Genomic DNA, 20,740 nt, shown 5'->3' with positions numbered 1-20,740 from the left:
AAAGATCTGTATGCTGAAATCTACACACCACTGAAGAAAGAAATCATGAAAGACACAAACAAATGGGAAACATGTACCATGTTCATGGATTGGAAAAATTAACATCATCAAAACATCCATACTACCCAAAGCAATATACAGATTCAATGCAATACCTATTAAAGTACCAATGGCATATTTTACAGACATAGAACAAACACTTCAAAAATTTATATGGAACCATAAAGGACCCTAAATAGCTGTTGCAATTTTGAGAAAGAATTGCAGAGTAGAACAGGGTCACAATACCTGATACCAAACTGTATTACAAGTCCACTATAATCAAAACGGCCTAGTACTGGCATAAAAACAAGCACATGGACCAATGAAACAAAACAGAGAGCCCAGAAATCAACCCAAGTCTCTATGGTCAAGTGATATTTCACAAAGGGGGCAGCAACATAAAATGAAGTAAAAATAGCCTCTTCAACAAATGGTGTTGGGAGAACTGGACGGCTATGTGCAAAAAATGAAACTCGAGCACCATCTTACACCATACGCAAAAATAAATTCAAAAGATTTAAAGATTTAAAAAGATTTAAAAGATTTAAATATAAGCCATAACACCATTAAAGTCCTAGAGGAGAACATAGGCAAGAAAATCTCAAATATTTCATGCAGCAACATTTTTACTGATATGTCCCCTAGAGCAAGGGACATAAAGGAAAGAATAAACAAATGGGGTCTCATCAAAATAAAAAGCTGCTGCAGGGCTAAAGAAAACAGTATTAAAATAAAAAGAGAACCAACTCTATGGCAAAGTATATTTGCCAATGATACCTCAGACAAGGGTTTAGTCTCCAAAATATACAAAGAACTTACATGACTCCACTCTAAAAAGACAAGCAACCCAATTAAAAAATGGGAAAAGGACTTGAACAGACACTTCTCCAAGGAGGACATACAGAGGATCCAGAGTCACATGAAAAGATGCTCAATATCACTAGCTATCAGAGAGATGCAAATTAAAACCACAATGAGATACCACTTTACACCAGTCAGGATGGCTATCATAAACAAAGCAATAAACAACAAATGTTGGAGAGGTTGTGGAGAAGAGAGGACCTTAATCCATTGTTGGTGGGATTGCAGACTGGTACAACCACTATGGATAACAGTATGAAATTTTCTAAGAAAACTGAAAATGGATCTGCCTTTTGACCCAGCAATTTCACTGCTAGGAGTATACCCTAAGAACACTGAAATACCAATCCAAAAGAACCAATGCACCCCAATGTTTATAGCAGCACAATTTACAATAGCCAAGTGCTGGAAGCAACCTAGGTGCCCATCAGTAAATGAATGGATCAAAACAACTATGGTACATTTACACAATGGAATTCTATGCAGCAGAAAGAAAGAAGAAGCTCCTACCCTTTGCAGCAGCATGTATGGAACTGAAGATCATTATGCTAAGTGAAATAAGTCAGGCAGGAAATGACAAATACCATATGATCTCACCTTTAACAGGAACCTAAACAACAAAACAATCAAATAAGCAAAATATCAAATAACCAAAGACACTGAAATAGAGAACAGGCAGACAGTGACCAGACGGGAGAGGGGAAGGAATTTCAGGGGAAAAGGGGAAGGTTTTATAGGAACAAGTACAAAGGACACATGGACAAAAACTAAGGGTGGTGGAAATGGGAGGGAGGTGGGCAGGGATGAGTGGGTGGGCTGGGATGTACTTAAACAACAGTTAAAATAAAAAAAAATAAAATAAAAATTAAAAAATCATGAAAAAAAAACAGAGAAGTTACATAATTAGTTACTTTGGGATTTTGTGTTGTCTGTTTATGTTTTTCCCTTCACTAAACTCTACAGATGGAGTTTCAGAAGAAACAAAGTAAATGTAACCATCAAAATACATTCAACAATTTATTATTTTCTGTAGATTTTAGATTATACAACCCAGGAATCTCTAGAGAAGCATTATTGTTGTTGTGATACTGAGGAAGTATAAATATACATATTTTTAATTTTTAAAATTGATTTGAGATAGAGAGGAAGGGAGAGGGAGATGGAGAGAGAGAGAAAGCAATCAATATTTGTTGTTCCACTTATCTATACATTCATTGGTTGATTTTTATGTGTCCTGACAAGAGATGGAGCCTACAACCTTGGCATAAGGGGTTGGTTCACTGTCTAATCCAATGAGCTACTCAGCTAGGGTTTGAGAAGGTATATTATGTAAACAACATTTTTTTAAAGTTTAACAGTATTTAAAATTCATATGCATTCTTAATAGTTGCATTTTAAAATAAAAAATAAAATAGAACAAATTACCACAAATAATTTTTCTAGCTAACAAATAGTAATTAGCAAACACAGTTTCCTTAATAAAAATTCCATATTTTTATGAATGTGTCCCTAACAATTACCCTATGGCATATCACTCATTTCCTTCTGTGACTGTTACTAGTTTGGAGAATTTGATTGTCTGATTCTAGGACTAGCAATAAAGTATATGACATTTTTTTACAGAAGACTTATTTTCTTCCAATAAAGTCAATAAGGCAGGAAACAAAACCTTTGTGTCTTACAAAGAAGATGAAATAGAGGTCCAGTTTTACATTGTTGAATCTTTAACTCCTAGTATGAGAATGAACTTAAAAGGATTTTATGGTGTATCCATGTGAGTCTACAAATCAGCACTGAAATCATTAGAGTTCATGCAAAACTTGTTCCTTCTTTGAGCACTCCAACAGCTTCTTATTACAACACAAAAGCTTTCCTAACATATGGATTAAATGATACCATTCTACTTTATTAATATGTGTGTGTGTGTGTGTGTGTGTGTGTGTGTGTGTGTGTGTAGTTGACCCTTGAACAACACTGGGTTTGACCTGCATTGGTCCAGTGGTCTGTGGACTTTTTTCAGTAAATACAGCTGGCCCTTTGTATTCATGGATTGGACCAACCACATATGAAAACAGTATTTTCACATTTTAGCCTTGGTTTCCCAACTGCAGATTCACAACTACGAATGGAAAATATTGTTTTTGATGTGTGGTTGTTTAAATTGGCAGATGCAAAGGGCACAATGTATTTAAGTTTTCAGGGAGTCAAAAGATAAGCAGATTTTAGATTGCACAAGGGTTGGTGCCCCTAATCCCCATGTCATGCAAGGGTCAATGACACTGGCGGAGGGGCTAACAAGCTGTAAAGAATTAAATTATATATTTATTGTGGATAACATGATAAAATGCCATCATGCCCTTTGTTGGAAAGGATATTTTGTGATCACATGTACAGACGTATAGTATATTAGTGCTGTTTTCTACTGGAACCATTCTGAAGAGAGGCCATTGTAAGTGGAAAGAGAAAGAGGTAAACAAAATTGTATTAAGAAGTAAGAGTTTTGTTTTGTTTTATTGTTAATATTTTACTATAAATCAAAATCTAGTTCATTTTAGAAACATAATACATTGCATTTCTGAGAACATTTCTGGAGTACAAAGCAAATAAAGGTAGTGGTGTTCTCAATTTAGAATTTCAGCTTTTATGAAATTATAAATCCATTTATAAGACCATGACTGTTTCTTGACACAGGTAGGAGTTTTGCTTTAAATGATATTCTAACATGATTTTAGAAGTTGTTTTGAAGCATGACAATTTTCAAGTCCCTAAGTTCTAATCTATGAAAATAAGCACATATACCATCTAGTTATCAAGATCAGAAATATGGGCATTCGTCCTTTCACCAAATATGTTGAAAATATATTTTTTGTATCCATTTACTCAACAAAGATCGAATGAGTGACTACTTTATGTCATATTTTGTTTTAGGTATCAGGGATTAAAACAGTGATCAAGATTCATAAAATTCTGTACTATTTTGGAGTTCAAAAATTCTGTGCTATTCTGGTTATATGTGCAGAATTTTCCAATGGATACAGTGGTTTAAGTAGCCACAGTGATGTCCTCATGGGTGTGTGCACACTCTCCCAGGATGTCACAGATGTCCATCTCAATTCTGAACTGATACTCCCAGAACATTACTATGGTTTCTTAGCAAGTTTCAATCATTTTCTTATAAAAATTATCAAGATAATCAGAAGAATTAAACACTTTCAAATATATGCCTTCTAAAAAGCACATATGAATGACTTATAAACACATACAAAGATATAAAACATTAAGCTGTAAATATTAGGGAAATACCAATTAAAATGAGATACCATTTCACACTCACTAAAATGGCTAGAATAAAAATTGGAACACATACATTGCTGGCAGAAATAGAGTGCAGCCAGTTTAGAAAGAGTTTAGTCATTCCTCAATGTTAAACATAGATATGACCCAGGAATTCCACTTCTAGTTATTTACCCAACAGAAATTAAAACACAAAAACTTGTATATTCATGTTCATGTCAGCATTATCCATAAAAGCCAAAAAAACAAAAACAACTTTCATGTCTACCAACTGATGAATGAATAAATAAAATGCAGTATATCCACAAAATAAAACAAGATCATCAATAGAAAAGAACAAAATATTCATATATGCTATAGTATGGATGCACCTCAAAAGTATTACTTTTCTTTGTCATATAAAATGTTAGGATTATCACTACGATCAACATCATGATACTTATGTAAATGCATGAAATGTCTTATCCACATTATACCATTTACCCCTGGTGTTTTGTCTCATTTTATTTTTAAGTGAACAAATACAACAACCCTGTGGAGTTAGGCTTTGTTATTTCCACTTACACATGGAGAAACTTGGGGTTTGAGAGGTTAAGTGATGAGTCCCAGGTTGCTAACATGCATAGGAAGTGGTGAGTTTAGGATTGAGTCCCATACCTGCTGTGAGCAATGCCTGAACTTTTATTCCAATACTGCTTCCTTGTGAATGAGCACACAAACACCAACTAATAGATTTGCCAAACACTGGGAAACTTCTTGGTTAATTGGCTATTTTGATTCATAACTCAATCAGGTTTTAGTGGTAGTGAACTCAAGGTTTTGGGTTTTTTTTTCATTTAATCTCTGTAGACTTACAGCTTGGTTTAGTGGTCCTAATTCAATCACCAAAACATAAAATATAAACAAAAGGAGAGAAGGTGAGAAGGAGGGACAAGGGCAGAATGAACTGGCTGTGTGGGACAGCAGCTGTTCTACGGGATTCTTGGACAGAATGTATAAAGTCCTGGCTTCATACAGCCTTCTGTCCTTGCTCAAATAAGTACATAGTTATTTTGTTGCTGAGCAATTAGTGCTATGACTCTCATTTTTGAGGCATTTTTGACTCTACCTTCCCAGCTCTTCCAGAATGACTCTTCTTTAACAACCCTGTGGAGAGCTTTGGAAATGAGATAACACTTGGCTTCTAAATTGAGTTTACACATTCTATTCTTCATTGTGAACCCTTAAAGTGGGGAAGTTTATAAATATAAACTTGTTGAGTTTTATAAAATGTTGAGTTTTAATTTATTTTTATTCCTAAACAGGAAAAATAAAGGAAAGAATGGTTATGAACTATACTTGTTGTTTTTTACAGTTGATATAAATTGATAAAATACACATTTTTTTTCAGATCAATGAGAACATCCTTTCTCACAAAATTCATTTTGGTCAAGGAAACTGTGAGAATATGTCACCTACTTGTAAAAAGCAGTAAGTCACACATATATAAAAATCTTAAACTGGAACCTCAGAACTGGAAAAATGGCATTTTATACAATTAAAGGAGAGCAGAAAGTGTGGTTTAATAAGGCTGGGACATGCACCTGCAATACCACTAAATTCAAATAGAGTGTATTCCAAATTTCTATATTGGAATATCTATATTTCCAAATGATGATTTCTCAATCATCATTTTTTTCTTCAACAGGACAAAATGTTTCTTATTCAAATATGGAATATATTCTATATGTATCTACAGCTTCAAAACCCACAGGCTGATTTATGAACAGATGCTTATCAGCATAGGTCTGATGTACATAAAACATTGAACACAGCAGGAGGGAAATCAAACAAAATGAAGTACTGATGCAATAAAATTAGTCTTTGAGATAATGTCTTTGAAAACTACTTAGTAATGTGAGAAGTCATTACCAATATATATTAGCAAGAAAAAGAAAGATGTAAATACTGTGTGATTTAATATATATTAAAAATATTATCTATATTTTGATAGATCTTTATGTCCAAATATTTATATTTATTTATGCTATATATGGCAAGAGCCCTCTGGGTTGTTTAATTTTGAAATATTCACCTTTCTTTCAATCATATATTTTTCTATATTCTAAATTATGTACAAATAATATAATTTAAAGGATTTTAATAACATTTAATTAAGTTTTAATAATGTTTTATACAGTTATAGTTTTAAAATGTTATTTAAAAAATTCACTTAAAAATCAAACTTTAGGCCTCAATATTAGAGCTATAATAATATTAGGTCACACTATTAAAATTAGAGATTATTATTGCAGAAATCCTGTGAGGACTGTTTTTCAGATTTTAATAAATATAAAGATAAAACTTAACTCCTGTTGACTTCTCAGTAAGATATAAGCATTATTATAATAAAAAGGTAAATATTAATTTATTCTTGCTCTTTAACATATTTCACAATGAACACGTCTATATTTTGCTTTAAATCCCAATATCTATTCAAAACATTATGTACAGTTTGCATTTATAACTTCTATTTTTAGAAAACTCATGCTAGTCTTGAACACTGGTAAAATTGACTTGGAACTAGCAAAGTTCCCAGGCAGTTTGTCATCATGACCTGAAAATGGAAACCTGAGCTACTAGGGTAGCTCCGCCAATCAAACTCAGCCAATTAAGGAAAACAGTGAAACACTCTGTGTTGATACATTTCTGAAAATAATCTCATTCTCCTTGGGAAATTATAGAGTATTTATTTCCATAAGACTGTAGTTTACAATTGCATTTTGCCACTAACATGTTACTCTCTTCTTATTATTTCACTATTCATGGATCTGGGAACCATTTTAATTTAATCAACAGAATCTAGTAAATTGCACAGCTGCCTCCCTATGACTGAGATTCTAACTACACAATTTATGTATCTGAACAAAGATATTTGGATTGCCAGAGTGTGATATGTTGTTAAATAAGGAATGTATATATGTTTTGCTTTTCATACCTGGCTCCTAGCCAGAGCTCCTAAAACCCTTATAATTTTCTAAATGCTCAGATTTGATTTTTATACTCAGTTCTTTAATTAGTTCTGGATGACAAAGGTGAAAGGATAGTCTTTCATTATTTACTTTTCCTTTTTAGAGTGACCCTTTTAACACATGTAAGTAAAATTATTTGCTTTACTTGTTAAAATATTTCAATGAATTTCCATTTTACTTAGAATAAAAACCAAATTTCTTATTATAAACTATGGGACTACACAACTTCTTTAATCTCATTTCTGAAGACTCATTCATTACCTATTACATTTCAGCCACATCCCAGTTATGTTTTTCCAACAAGCGAAGTTGTACCTGCCTCAAGGCCTTTGTACTTGCTATTCTACTTGCTAAGCACTGCCACCACATCTTAGGTAGGCAAGCTGTTTCTTTTTCATTCAGCCTACAGCCAAATGTTATATCCTCATGAAAGACATGTATTTTCACCATTTCACTTACTGACATATTAGCATGTCACCTATCACTCTTTAAAATTAGTCCTGTATTATTTGTTTATCTGACCATCATCAGTAGTGCAATCTCTACAAGAGAATAGATCTTGTCTGTCTTTTTCACCCAGAGTAATATCTAAGGAATAGTAAGTATTCCAAAATTATTTGCTGAATAGATGAATAAGATAGATGCTGATAGTCAATTTCTCTCATCCCTATACATGTATGTCACTCCTTTTATCAAGAAGCAAAGTTGGCTTTCAATACCTTTTAATCCTAGTTGTCCTATGCTTTGCTTTTGACCAAGAGTATTCAATGAACCTGATATTGTGCTAGTTCTGAGCATAGCCCTTAAAAGGACTTGTAGCTTCCACTCCCATCTTTGAGTCCTGAGATACCACACAAAGAGTACTGACAACTGGCTGGAGAGGGAAGCCCTGAAGGACACAAGAGTATACAGAGGAAAAGAGCAGCTCAACCAGCCTCACTCCTTTTAGCCACCTGACCTTAGATACCAAACTTTTTTTTTTTGAGTTGACTATAAGACTTTTATTTATTTATTTTTTAACTAATATTAATTTATTCTATATAGTTTTTCAAGTCATTTTTCCTCAAAGTTAGAGGGATTTTTACAGTTAATATTCTTTAAGTGAAGAATTTATCTAAGGTTTAGATTTTTCTGTTTTTTTTCTTTTTTTAAATTAATTTTATTTAGTTATTTTTCAAGTACAGTTTTTTGTCTATTTTTCCCATCCCAGCCTCCCCCGCCCCTTGCTCCCCACCTCCCTTCCATTTCCACCCCCCTTAGTTTTCGTCCCTGTGTCCTTCCTATTTGTTCCTCCAAATCCCTCCTACTTTTTCCCCCTTAACTTCCCTTCCTTCTCCCCTCTGGTCACTGTCCCCTTGTTCTCTATTTCAGTGTCTTTGTTTTTTTTTTTTTTTCTGCTTGCTTGTTTGTTTTGTTGTTTAGCTTCCTGTTAAAGGTGAACCCAGCAATTCCACTGCTGGGATTATATCCTAAGAATCCTAAAACATCAATATCCAGGAACCTATGTACCACAATGTTCATAGCAGCACAATTTACAATAGCCAAGAGTTGGAAGCAACCTGGGTGTCCATCAGTAAATGAATGGATCAAAAAATTGTGGTACATATACACAATGGAATTCTATGCTGCAGAGAGAAAGAAGGAGCTACTACCTTTTGCAACAACATGGATGGAACTGGAAAGCATTATGCTGAGTGAAATAGGCCAGGTGCTGAAAGACAAATACCAAACTTTGAATGACTGTCTCCTGGATACTGCAGCTACACTAGATTGTATAACAAACATGGAAGACAGAGACAAGGTGACTCTGCTGAGCAATGCCCAAATGCATCATGTTTTTAACCAAGAGTGTGGTTTGCTGTGTAGCAATAAATACCTGAAATAGTCTGTGGTACCAGAAATTTTGTGCTACTGCAACAAAAATTGAAAATATATCTATTGGCTTTGAAACCAGGCAGAGTCTGGAGAGCCAGGCAGTGAGGAGACTATTAGTAAGAGCTGGAAGAGCAATGAGAAAATTGTTATTAGAGGCTAGAGAAAGGTAAATGCTGAGAAAGCAGTAGTAGAAAAATTAGTAAGACTATTGACTGCAGTAACTCAAAACATAGCAAATGTTCCCGATGAGGCTAAAGAAGGAACTGTTCAACTATGAAGAAAAATTTAGAGAAACTAAAGTGGCCTGAGGCATCTCTAGTTGATTAAAGATTCTTAAAGTAAGAAATGGCCATAGAGGAAAGATGCAAGTAAAACATAACCTGAGGGGAAAGACCTGAGAAGCCATCTTGGATTTTTCAGAAGTAATCAATCTGCATCAATCAACACCAAGTGGTAAAAAGAGCACATTCTTGTCAACTCTAAATCACATTGCAGAATCATGAATAGATAACGGGTTATTGTTTACAACAAAGTTTTGAGGTGATTAGCTATGCAAGTACAGAAGCTTTAAATACTGAGTGACTGAGCAGATGAATGACACCCTGCTGCTCAGAGTATGCTGACAACATGGCCATACTGTGTCTGACACAGAAGTACCCACTGCAAGTCTCTTCCGTAGCTTTTCTAGTAATGGACAGCTTCTATAATTACATGTTAGAAATTCAAAGATAAGGCAATTTTACGCAGTGAGAAATTATCAGGTAATTAAAAAGCTTATTCTCATTAAAGTTTTTATTGTAAAAGCAAGCATTAAATAAATGCTTGTTAAAATTAGAGTGGAAAGGGAGGAAATCACCCATTCTACTACAAAATCAATATTTATCTTCTCTTATAATTTCTTCAGTCTATTTATGCAGTGATGTACTTCATATAAACAATAAATAAATATGTTTTAAAAATTGAGATGGCATTTGTAAAAAGATTGTACCATATTTCATTTTTAACCTGTAGTATCAAAAACCTGATTTAAATATAATTGTTTTCAGGATATATATCTTCTTACAGGTATCCTACATATTTAAAATATCCTTCTATTCTCCCAAATTAGCAAAGGTCTAGTATAAAAACCAAATAATTAATGTCTATAACATAATAATTTTAAAAAAATTTTATTTAGTTATTTTTCAAGTATAGTTTTTTTGTCTATTTCTCCCATCCCAGCCTCCCCCGCCCCTTGCTCCCCACCTCCCTCCCATTTCCACCCCCCTTAGTTCTTGTCCCTGTGTCCTTCCCATTTGTTCCTCCAAATCCCTCCCCCTTTTTCCCCTTAACTTCCCTTCCCTCTCCCCTCTGGTCGCTGTCCCCTTGTTCTCTGTCAGTGTCTTTGTTTTTTTTTTTTTCTGCTTGCTTGTTTGTTTTGTTGTTTAGCTTCCTGTTAAAGGTGAGAGCATATAATATTTGTCTTTCAACACCTGGCCTATTTCACTCAGCATATAACAATAATTTTTAATAAATAAATATGCTTTGCTATAATATCATCTGCATATATTTAGGTCATATAAATATTAAAGGCCAATAAAAGTTATCAATTCATGAGATGAGTTGATAGAGGATGCATATTCTACTATCAACAGGGATTGAAATATCCTACATGAAATTCATTGTAGAAGATGCATATTCTATTATACATATTTTATTATAATGATTGCATCAACAAATTTCTTTCTAACTTTGGGAACAAAAAATTAAATTTCTCTTAGATAAACTGTTGTCTATCTTGTGCACAGGCTGAACTATATAACTACTGATCTGACTTTCTTTTCCAAAATACAGAATAAGAAAATATCCCTCCTATTGTTATTTAAAAAATATTTTTTATTTATCAAATGATCATTTACATTCTATATTATTTTGCATTAGTTTCAGGCATATGGTGTAGTGATTACACAATCATATACTTTACAAAGTGTTCCTCTTGGTACTTCCAATACCCATCTGGCACTCTGACCCTAGTTTTAAATTCTTTTCTTTACCTCCATTATTATAAAATGTATAATAAGCTACTTAGCACTTCAGTTTTTTCCCCACATCTTTAACTTTTTTCTAGGACTGGAACTTCCAGCTTAAAGGGCCTTAAAATATATCACCAAATTTCTTTACAAAGACTGTAATAATTTTCACTCTCACCCTCAGGTGCCTATCTCAGTGCACCTTGCCAGCCCTGAGCATTGTCATTGTCCTGAACACTGACAATGCTCAGGGCTTTGTTAATGTGCTGGTTAAAGGGCTTTCAATGGTTTAATGTCCATTTCTTAGATTCGTGAGAGGCCTTTATCTTCTATCATGTATTCAAGTGTCTTCTCATCTATTTGTTCTGTAGATCTGTGTCTATTCATGTGCTAATTCTATACTTTCAAAGAGAAATAATACGACATAGGTAATTTTCAATTTTTAAGTATCAAGACTATTCTTTTCCACAAAGTCTAATACTGAGGAACTTTTCTAAAGAAATAATCCACAAATGAAAATATATTTATGTGAATGTGTACATTCTATGTTATTTATAATAATGAGAAAAGTACAATAAGAATGTTGGACAGTGTTGAAGTGGTCGTGAACATACACCTGCAGAGTGAAGTGTTAGATATTAAAAATCAAGCTTGCTGTGGCTGCTGATCACAAACTATCAAGTTAAAATATATTGAAAAAAAGGCATTTTAAACTATTAATATGGAAAAATCTCTGCTTCACAATGTCAAATTAATAATACTAGGATATAAAAAAAGGATAAAAAAGAGAAAATAATACTAGGATAAAAATTATTTTTCTCTTAGATAAAAAAGTGAAGAGAAGGAGTCAATCTACAAAATATTAACAATGTTTAGCTTACTGTATACTTTCTTCTCTGGAATTTCTATTATTTCCTGAATTTCACTGTGCTATACCTTTTGTTTCTTTGTAAACTTATTCTAGCTTATGGTGGAGGTATATATATCTAAAATATAATGCTTTTATTACTTCTTTTTACAAATAGTTATTTTTAACTACATTGCCAATATCTAATCTTGTCAATATTTTTAATATTCATTAGCTGAAAAAGTCAAAAAATATAAAACAAGAGAAGACTTCTATTTTAAGAGTTTACTTTTCTGACATTAAACACAGTGTTAATTTGGAACCAAGGGAAAGTAATCAATAATAATGTTTCAAGGTTGAAGGAAGCATAGAAAGGGCATTTAAAGCATAAAACCTTTGACTCTATAACTTAATAAAAACAATCCATATCTGTGTGACCACTTAATTCATCATCTAAATTGTTAAAACATCAATTTCAACATCTCAGCTTACAGTACCCTTAAAGTTCAGACTGAATTTCTCAGTGAAGGATGGTCAGTAAAAATCTCAAAATCTACCTGTCAAATGATGGCTTCTCTCCACAGTCAAAGGCATCCTGGAGCTCCTTCACCAGGTTAGCCTGGCCTGGCAGTCGGAAGAGACCCTCTTCTTTCAGCCCCCTTTGTCGGATAAAGTCCACGCACTGCTCCACCAACATTGGTGCCAGACGGTTCCCGTATCTCTTCTCATAACGGACAGTATCTTCCAGTTTCTGTCCAAAAATGCCTGAAGAAATAAAAAATCACAGTGAATTTGAGAAATGTATCTCTTCCCACTTCCGTGCTTTCTTTTAAAACTCAATGTAAAAGAAAACCAAAACCTGGAATGCTAGCAAGCATTTAATTTTTGGTATCTCACATTATCAAATTCAAGAAAAATAAGAATCAAATTCAAGAAAAATAAGTGTTGCATGTTCAAATTACAAAAGATCCCAGGATGTGTAGGGAATTATTTTAAAACCATTATATTAAGGATTTGACAATAAGAACATATGATTTACCTTCTTACCTGTAAAATAGCTTATGTATATATTCAGTAATGCAAAACCATGAAGTTTCAAGCAATAAATACTTGCTACCCAAGATATATTCTTAGGTCAAGTAGAAATGATAACACAACAACAAACTAAACTAATCTACACCTGGTATTAAATCTGGCACTAGTGGAATTCATGTATTCCTTTTAGGAAAAAATGTTCAGTGACCTAGTACTAATATTTGATTACATACAAAGCACAATTAGAAAATGGCATTCACTAAGGGTACTGAAAATTAAAGCAGGTAAAAGGCATATTTAGATTAGTTTGTAGTTTTTGGAACAAACAGTTTCTTGATAATGGTAGGAACATTTTTTGTAAACTTCATTCACACTGCTATTTTCTCTTGTCACCTCCACTTTATGGTCTGGACAATTTAATACTTCTCTCACTTTCCAAGAAGTCTTCTGGAACATCTAGGAATATGAGGGGTTTTTTTTTTTTCGATGAAACAGAGAGACACACCTGTAGTTGCCAATTGCTCCTTTTTCTATTTTGAATTTGGACATGCTATCTGTCCATCCGGGAATCACCCTTTGACCATTAGGCAACAGCCACAAAGAGAGGCTGAAAAATTCACAGAGACAGGGCTGAAACCATTGAGCCATTAATTCATAACAACAGTACCTTCCTCCAGATTTCTTTTTTAATACGAGAAAAGCAATACCCTTTGTGTTTAAGCTACTGTTGTGATAACATAAAACAATCATTCTTTCTGATTGCATCTTTTTTTTAATATTAAATTTTATTTAGTTACTTTTCAAGTACATTTTTTTTTAATCTATTTCTCCCATCCCCCCACCCCCCCGCCCGGTCTCCCCCCTCCCTCCCATTCCCCCCCCCCCAGTCCTCATCTCTGTGTCTTTCATACTTGTTCCTCAAAATCCCTCCCCCTTTTTCCCCTTAAGTTCCCTTCCCTCTCCCCTCTGGTCGCTGCCCACTTGTTCTCTATTTCAGTGTCTTTGTTTTTATTCTGTTTGCTTGTTTGTTTTATTCTAATGCTGATTGCATCTTGCCCAGTTTTCATCAGATGTCAGTGAGCAACTTCTGGTTAGTCCTGCACATAGACATGCTAATCATGAAAGGAATCTAAGCCTAGGAATTCCTGAAGCAACCTCCCTGCTTAAAATTATTAATACCTCCCAAGGGGATAGGAAGATAAATACAAAAATAATGATTGCTTACCAAAAGATTTATAAGAACATCATGACTGAAACCATGACAACCAGGATTTGTTAACCAAAAGCAAAGAAGTTTCACTATCCCCCATGGACTCTTGCTGGCACCCAGGAGACTGAGGTCTTCAGTCATCTCCTGGTCTAAACCCCATCCATTTCCCCCTTCCTTTCGCATGAAAGAAACCTGAATTCCTTACTTTATCAGGATATGTTCTTTAGGACCCTGGTCCACCATTTTCTCAGTTTGATGGCTTTCTGAGTGAAGTTGCTTTCCTTGTCCCAACTCCTTGTCACTGGACTTTTTGGCTATCATATGGGTGAGCAATATGAACTTTCACTCCATTACTCTGTTAGATGAGTTTTCTCTATTTTTGACAACACAAAATTCTTATACAATGATAATTATCATTTTGAAGATATTCTAGTACTTTAATAACAAAGCTTGTAAATTGGTTATGAATGGAGAAAGCTGACTCTTTCCATAAAGTTTGTTGAAAACTAAAGTGATGCTTATATGCCTGGGATATTTGGATTTAATCCTGACAAAATTAAGAAAATAGCCTTTCAAAGGCATTTATAGATTATTATTAACAATAATGGTGATATATGGAAATGAATCTTAAGTATCTGTGATTTTTTACTTATTGCTTTGTTTTGATAAATTACTAACTTTTCTCTCTAAATTCAAAAGAAAAATCTACTAAAGGTATAGGGAACCGATCTGAATGGCAATGGTGAATGTAGTCCAGCCCCTGATTCAGAAAACCAGCAGGAGCCAGTCAGCACACAGGAACTGGGCCCATCACCCTGAATTGAGACAGAAAATGTTTATTGCACATCTTTAAAGTAACATCCTAAAGTCTGTGCTAAACCTCCCAAGGATAAGTGTAACCAGTTCACTCACTTTTCACCTTGCATTTGCAACATCCTTTCCTTTGTTACCTATAAAAGGTAATCACCTAAAGTGAACCTGTGCATAGTAAATGAGGACCATCTCAATGTAATGTACCCAGAAGAGCAATAAAAGCCTGTCTAGGCAGGGGTCTAGGTGCTCTCTCACTCAGAGAGTGGCCATGCCATCCCTTTTTCTCCACAGGACTTCTGCAGTCCATGTGAATTTGCTCATTGCATCCACAACACATGGGCCCTGCTGGTTGGAGTCCGCATCAGAAAGGTGGTCCAATTCAACTTCTATGTGTGCTATAAGTAAGAACCAAACTCCCAAGGTTTGGTTTTATATAGTAATTAAAAACAGTCAAACATTCTTTTCTTAAAACTCAAGATTTCTGTTTTTTCCCCCAACAAGTTAGGAAGCTAAAAAAGGAAAGGGTAACTTTTGCTTTAGATGGGTACTTTGGTGTCTTTCTTTTCTTTTCTTTCTTTCTCTCTCTCTCTTTCCTTCCTTCCTTCCTCCCTCCATATCTATTTATCTATCTACCTATCTGTCTATCATCTATCTTATATACATGCTTGCCATTATGGTTAAGAATTTACTTAAGAGATATAGCAAGAAGCTAAAAGCCAAAAACCCTAACATTCTTCAATTTATTAAGTATGTCTTATATACTAAGTCCTTAACATATTGTCTCCCATTTTTACACTAAATATATGAGAGCTATCCTAGACCTGAAGAAATTGAGGCTCAGAGATTGAATATATCACCTAAAGTTAGTTACACAGCATCAAGTGCCAGAATGAAAGTTCACAACCAGATTTATTCAGCCTTTAAAGCGTTTGTCCCCAACTAAGTGCCCATCAGCAAATGAGTGGATAAAACAGCTGTGGCACATTTACACAACAGAATACTACTCAGCTGTAAAGAAGAAGGAAATCTTACATTTCCCAACAGCATGGACGGGCCTAGAGGATATTATGGCAACTTAAATATGCCAGTCAGAGAAAGATAAGTACTATATGATTTCACCTTATATGTGGACTCTAAAGAATAACATAAATAAACAAAATGAAAGCAGACTCATAGATACAGAGAACAGACCGACAACTGTTGGGGGAAGTAGGGTGGGTGAGAACTGGATGAAATAGGGGAAGGGATTAAGCAAAAAAAAAAAAGCTCATAGACACAGACAGGGTGGTGATTGCCAGGGGGAAGTGGGTGGAGGGGACAGGTGGAAGAGGTGGAGGAGTTGGAGGGATGAATGAGGATGGAAGAAGACCAGACTATGGATTGTGAGCACACAATACGATATACAGATGATGTGTTATACAGTTATACACTTGAAACCTATTTAATTTACCAATGTAACCCCAATAAATTCAATAAAATATTTTTTAAATTTTCCTTAAAAAATAAAAAATACTTTTGCTCATTCCTGAATACCAGCCCTCTTTTTCTTTTTTAATCATAATTATGTCCCCTCATTTTCTACTAATTAAAAAATTAGTAAATTCTAAAAGTGAGAAAAATAGCATATCTTTTTTGTGTGTGCTCTAAACTGATAATCACTAAACTGTACTTGTGTGTGCCAGGCAGTGTATCTGAATTCCCCTCATTTCAAACTCACAGGTAGGCACCACCATCATACCAAGATATATCTTATCAAGGAGAATACTAAAGCACAGAAAGATTAATAATTTAGTGGTAGTCACACACCTAGTAAGTAGTGGAGCCAGGATCTGTTCAAGGCTGTGGGATTTGGTGTTGTTCTGTATCTATAACATGATAGCTATGACACAGTAATGTGAAGTGTGCATACTGGCTGAGAACTGAGTTATCGAGCAAAAACCTGTCAGCTTACTAACTTTCATACTTTAATTCTTGTCATTTGTTGAAAAAATGTAAATTCATGGGAATATCAGAAAAATAAAGGGTGAAGCAAAGAACTGTAAGCATTTAGTAAGCGTGCTGCCTAAGGAAACTCTTTTTTTTTTTTAATGTAAAGAGCCATGTCAAAAGGCAAATCTATTTTTAGTTTTCTGAGGAAATTCCATACTGTTTTCCATAATGGTTGTACCAGTCTGCAATCCCACAAACAGTGAATTAAGGTCCCCTTTTCCCCACAACCACTCCAACATTTGTTGTCTGTTGCTTTTTTTATGATAGCCATTCTGACCGGTGTGAAGTGGTATCTTATTGTGGTTTTAATTTGCATCTCTCTGATAGCTAGTGATATTGAGCATCTTTTCATGTGTCTCTGGATCCTCTGTATGTCCTCCTTGGAGAAGTGTCTGTTCAAGTACTTTGCCCATTTTTTAATTAGGTTGCTCATCTCCTTAGAGTGGAGTCATGTAAGTGAATGGATCAAAAAACTATGGTACATTTACACAATGGAATTCTATGTAGCAGAAAGAAAGAAGGAGCTCCTACCCTTTGCAACAGCATGGGTGGAACTGAAAAGCATTATGCTAAGCAAAAGAAGCCAGGTGGTGAAAGACAAATACCACATGATCTCACCTTTAACAGGAACCTAAACAACAAAACAATCAAACAAGCAAAATATAACCAAAGACACTGAAATGGAGAACAGACTGACAGTGTTCAGAGGGGACAGGGGAGGGAATTTCAGGGGAAAAGGGGAAGGGTTTACAAGAACAAGTATAAAAGACACATGGACAAAAACTTAGGAGGAGGTGGAAAGGGGAGGGAGTAGGGAGGGCTGGATGGGAGGGTGGGCTGGGATGGGAGTAAAAGACAGAAAACTGTACTTGGATAATTAAAAAATAAATTTAAAATAAAATAAAATAAAACAAAAAAGAGCCATGTCTACTTAGCAATATGTAAGTGTTATAGAACGTAGATAGTAGTTACATATACTTAGATATTTCTGTGGAAAAAATCAGTTTCTCCTCTAGACCTAGTCTTGTCAAGATGTATACTTCCCATTATGTAGCATTGGGAATAGAATGTCCCAAGTATCTCTTGCAATGATAGGTGTGAGTTAACAAACTATATGAGAATTTTTATGAGAAAAGTGAGGGGGAAATTATTTTTTAAGCTGTTTTATTTAAGATTTTCTTTGAGGGAGCAGTGAAACTTTAAATTTTAAAATTAACAAAAAAAGAACTAAGGTTATGAGCTTTTTCCCCAATTAGCAGCATGGGGGAAAGACACATTGATTAGTAGATCACTAACAGAAATATTCTCAGGAGTATTAACAGGAAAATCCTGATTTTGATTATCAGTACCCATTATTCACCCCCAAATCGTTGACATGCCATCTGAGAGTCAATGTACATTCCTCCTTCTTCACTACCCTCACTCACCATGTCAGTCTTTTCCCAACTTTTTACTACTATAATAGGCTAGATGCTCAGTATGTCCTATACGCCTTTTTGAAGGTAAGTGTTGCCATAGTGATCTTCATAATATTTGAATCAGTTCATACCACTCTTTTGCTTCATTTTTTCCAATGGTGCCCACTGGCCAACCACACTCATTTTCACGAAACACAAAGTTTCCACAATGTGACCTCTGCTGTTTTCCACCATCCAATCAATAATGTTTAGGGAGCACCCACTGTGTGCCAGGCACAGTGCCAAGTCCACCCTCATTTCTGCTGCTTCCTCACAAACATCGTGTTCTCTAGTGCTCTCTAACTATTCTGAATGGTTTATTATTTCCTCAATGTAATGATTTATCATGTCTTCATGCCTCCTTCTAGAAGGTAAGTCCTGCCATCTTGAGTCAGCCTAGGAAAAAGTTATCTTGCAAGATTCAACTCATATCATCTCCTGTGTTGTTTTTATTAGCATTCCCTCACCCCTACCCTGAATGCAGAACTTGATAAGTTTGTTCTTTGATTTCTTAGTGCATTACTTTGTAAGTATTTATGTAGATGATTATTTGTGCTGAACTAGTTCCCCATTCTACCTACTGCTATGATCTGAATACTTGTGTTTGAAAACCTAAGGTCTGATATGATGGTATTAGGAGGCGGGGCCTTTGGAAAGTGACTGGGTCATGAGGACAGAGCCTTCATGAATGGAATCAATGCTTCTACAAAGGGACCCCAGAATCTTTCTGTAATGTGAGAAGAGCAAACAACAAGAGTTGACTGTCTACAACCTGGCGGAGGGCTTTCATCAGAACCTCATGCTGGCCTGGTATCAGAGTTCCAGGTTCCAGAACTGTGAGAAATAAATTTCTGTGTTTCAGTCTGTGGCATTTTGTTATAGCAGTCTGAACAGATTAAGACATATAGGCAAACTCTCTTGCTTCCATACCTGGGACTTAATACTAAAGTGGGTAAGACTTGACTGTTCTGTAAACATTTGTAGAATTAATGAGTTTGTTAAAGCAAAGTACTTTACCTCCTCAATTATAGGAAGTACATGAATAACTTCAAAGTAAAGTGGAACTCATCAATAGTTCATAGGTGTGGCATCAATTTCTATAAAGACTTGAAAAAAAATCCTTGGTTTGCTTATGAAAAGCCAGAAGTTTAGACACTTCTTGGTTATTGCTCCAATCCTTTGCTATCAGTTATTTTTCAGAGTTTCTTCTCTCTGCCTTCCTACAGATCACGTGCTGAGCCATAGAGAGAATTTGCTTTTATTCATCTTTCTGCTTACTGCAACCCTGGTAACAGCATAAGTGTTGATACCGCCATGATGGTAATAATTTTCACTTACAGATGAATATTCATCCATGGCAAATGGAGGAACCAAAATAAAAGACATTCTATTTAGTACAGAAATGAAAACAGCTAAAGTTTACTTCAGTTTGTCACCACACTCTCTAAGTAGTCAACAAATCATATGATAGAAAACTTGAACCAAAGAACTCAAATCTAGAATAACCAGTGAATACTTTGCAGAATCTTGGTACTTTTTTTTATAGTTAGAGTGGAAAAGGAAAGAGAAAAATAAAAGCCTGGAACAATTCATGTAATAATGTGAACATAGTGACCCAATGGCCTAAATCTTAGACCGGCAGAGTAATTGTAGATACCATTTGCTCCCAAGTCATGTTATTTACATGCATTTTCTTACTTGACACTCACAAACATTCTGCATGGAGGTCTCTCTTCTACAAACAAATTCAGAGATGCTAGGTGACCTAAAGTCATACATTTGCATAGTGGCAGATCTGGGGTACAAATGCAGATCCATATAATTCTAAAAGTCTTCCTCTTCCCCCCTTATTGTGTTAATTCAATTCAGAGATATTTTTTTCAGAGTGCTGACCACTCTCTTAGGATCACACAGGAGAAAATGTCTTTTCATAAATTTCAAACACTAAATCTGATTTCATGTAGTTCAGGGAAAATACTACTTTTGTAAATTAGCCCATATTTAGTCTTGTTCATGGGCTTCTCAGACTTTGCCCATAACTCAGTGTTGTACTTACCACAGAGTAAGAAATTACTGATTGATGTTTCTTTATCCCTAAGGGGTCCATGAACTCATCCCCAGCATCACTTGGTAGATAGTCTATAACATTATGATATATAAACTAATGAGTTCCTTATTTATAGAACCATATAAAATTATATAGATTTGGGTAGTAGCATTCTATTGACTAAATGTCTACAAATGTGATTATAACATGCATAATATACAATAACTATTAAAGAACATGTTGATTTTAT

At 34.7% G+C, this 20,740-nt stretch overlaps 1 protein-coding gene across 6 annotated transcripts in view; it reads right to left on the bottom strand.

Moving 5' to 3' along the window:
- ARHGAP24 (Rho GTPase activating protein 24) overlaps nucleotides 1-20,740 on the bottom strand; it is a 513,936-nt gene that overhangs the window by 44,908 nt on the left and 448,288 nt on the right. For all 6 annotated transcript variants that reach the window (XM_053666367.1, XM_053666369.1, XM_053666371.1 and 3 more), the window contains one exon: nucleotides 12,497-12,704. In XM_053666367.1, coding sequence (XP_053522342.1) covers nucleotides 12,497-12,704 — 208 coding nt within the window. The remainder of the gene's footprint in view (nucleotides 1-12,496; nucleotides 12,705-20,740) is intronic.

This window comes from Artibeus jamaicensis, unplaced genomic scaffold (assembly GCF_021234435.1).
Source record: "Artibeus jamaicensis isolate MK-2021 breed Jamaican fruit bat unplaced genomic scaffold, CSHL_Jam_final contig_452, whole genome shotgun sequence".
NCBI lineage: Eukaryota > Metazoa > Chordata > Mammalia > Chiroptera > Phyllostomidae > Artibeus > Artibeus jamaicensis.
Note: the sequence above shows the minus strand (reverse complement) of the source record. Positions and strands in the feature narration are given on the sequence as shown.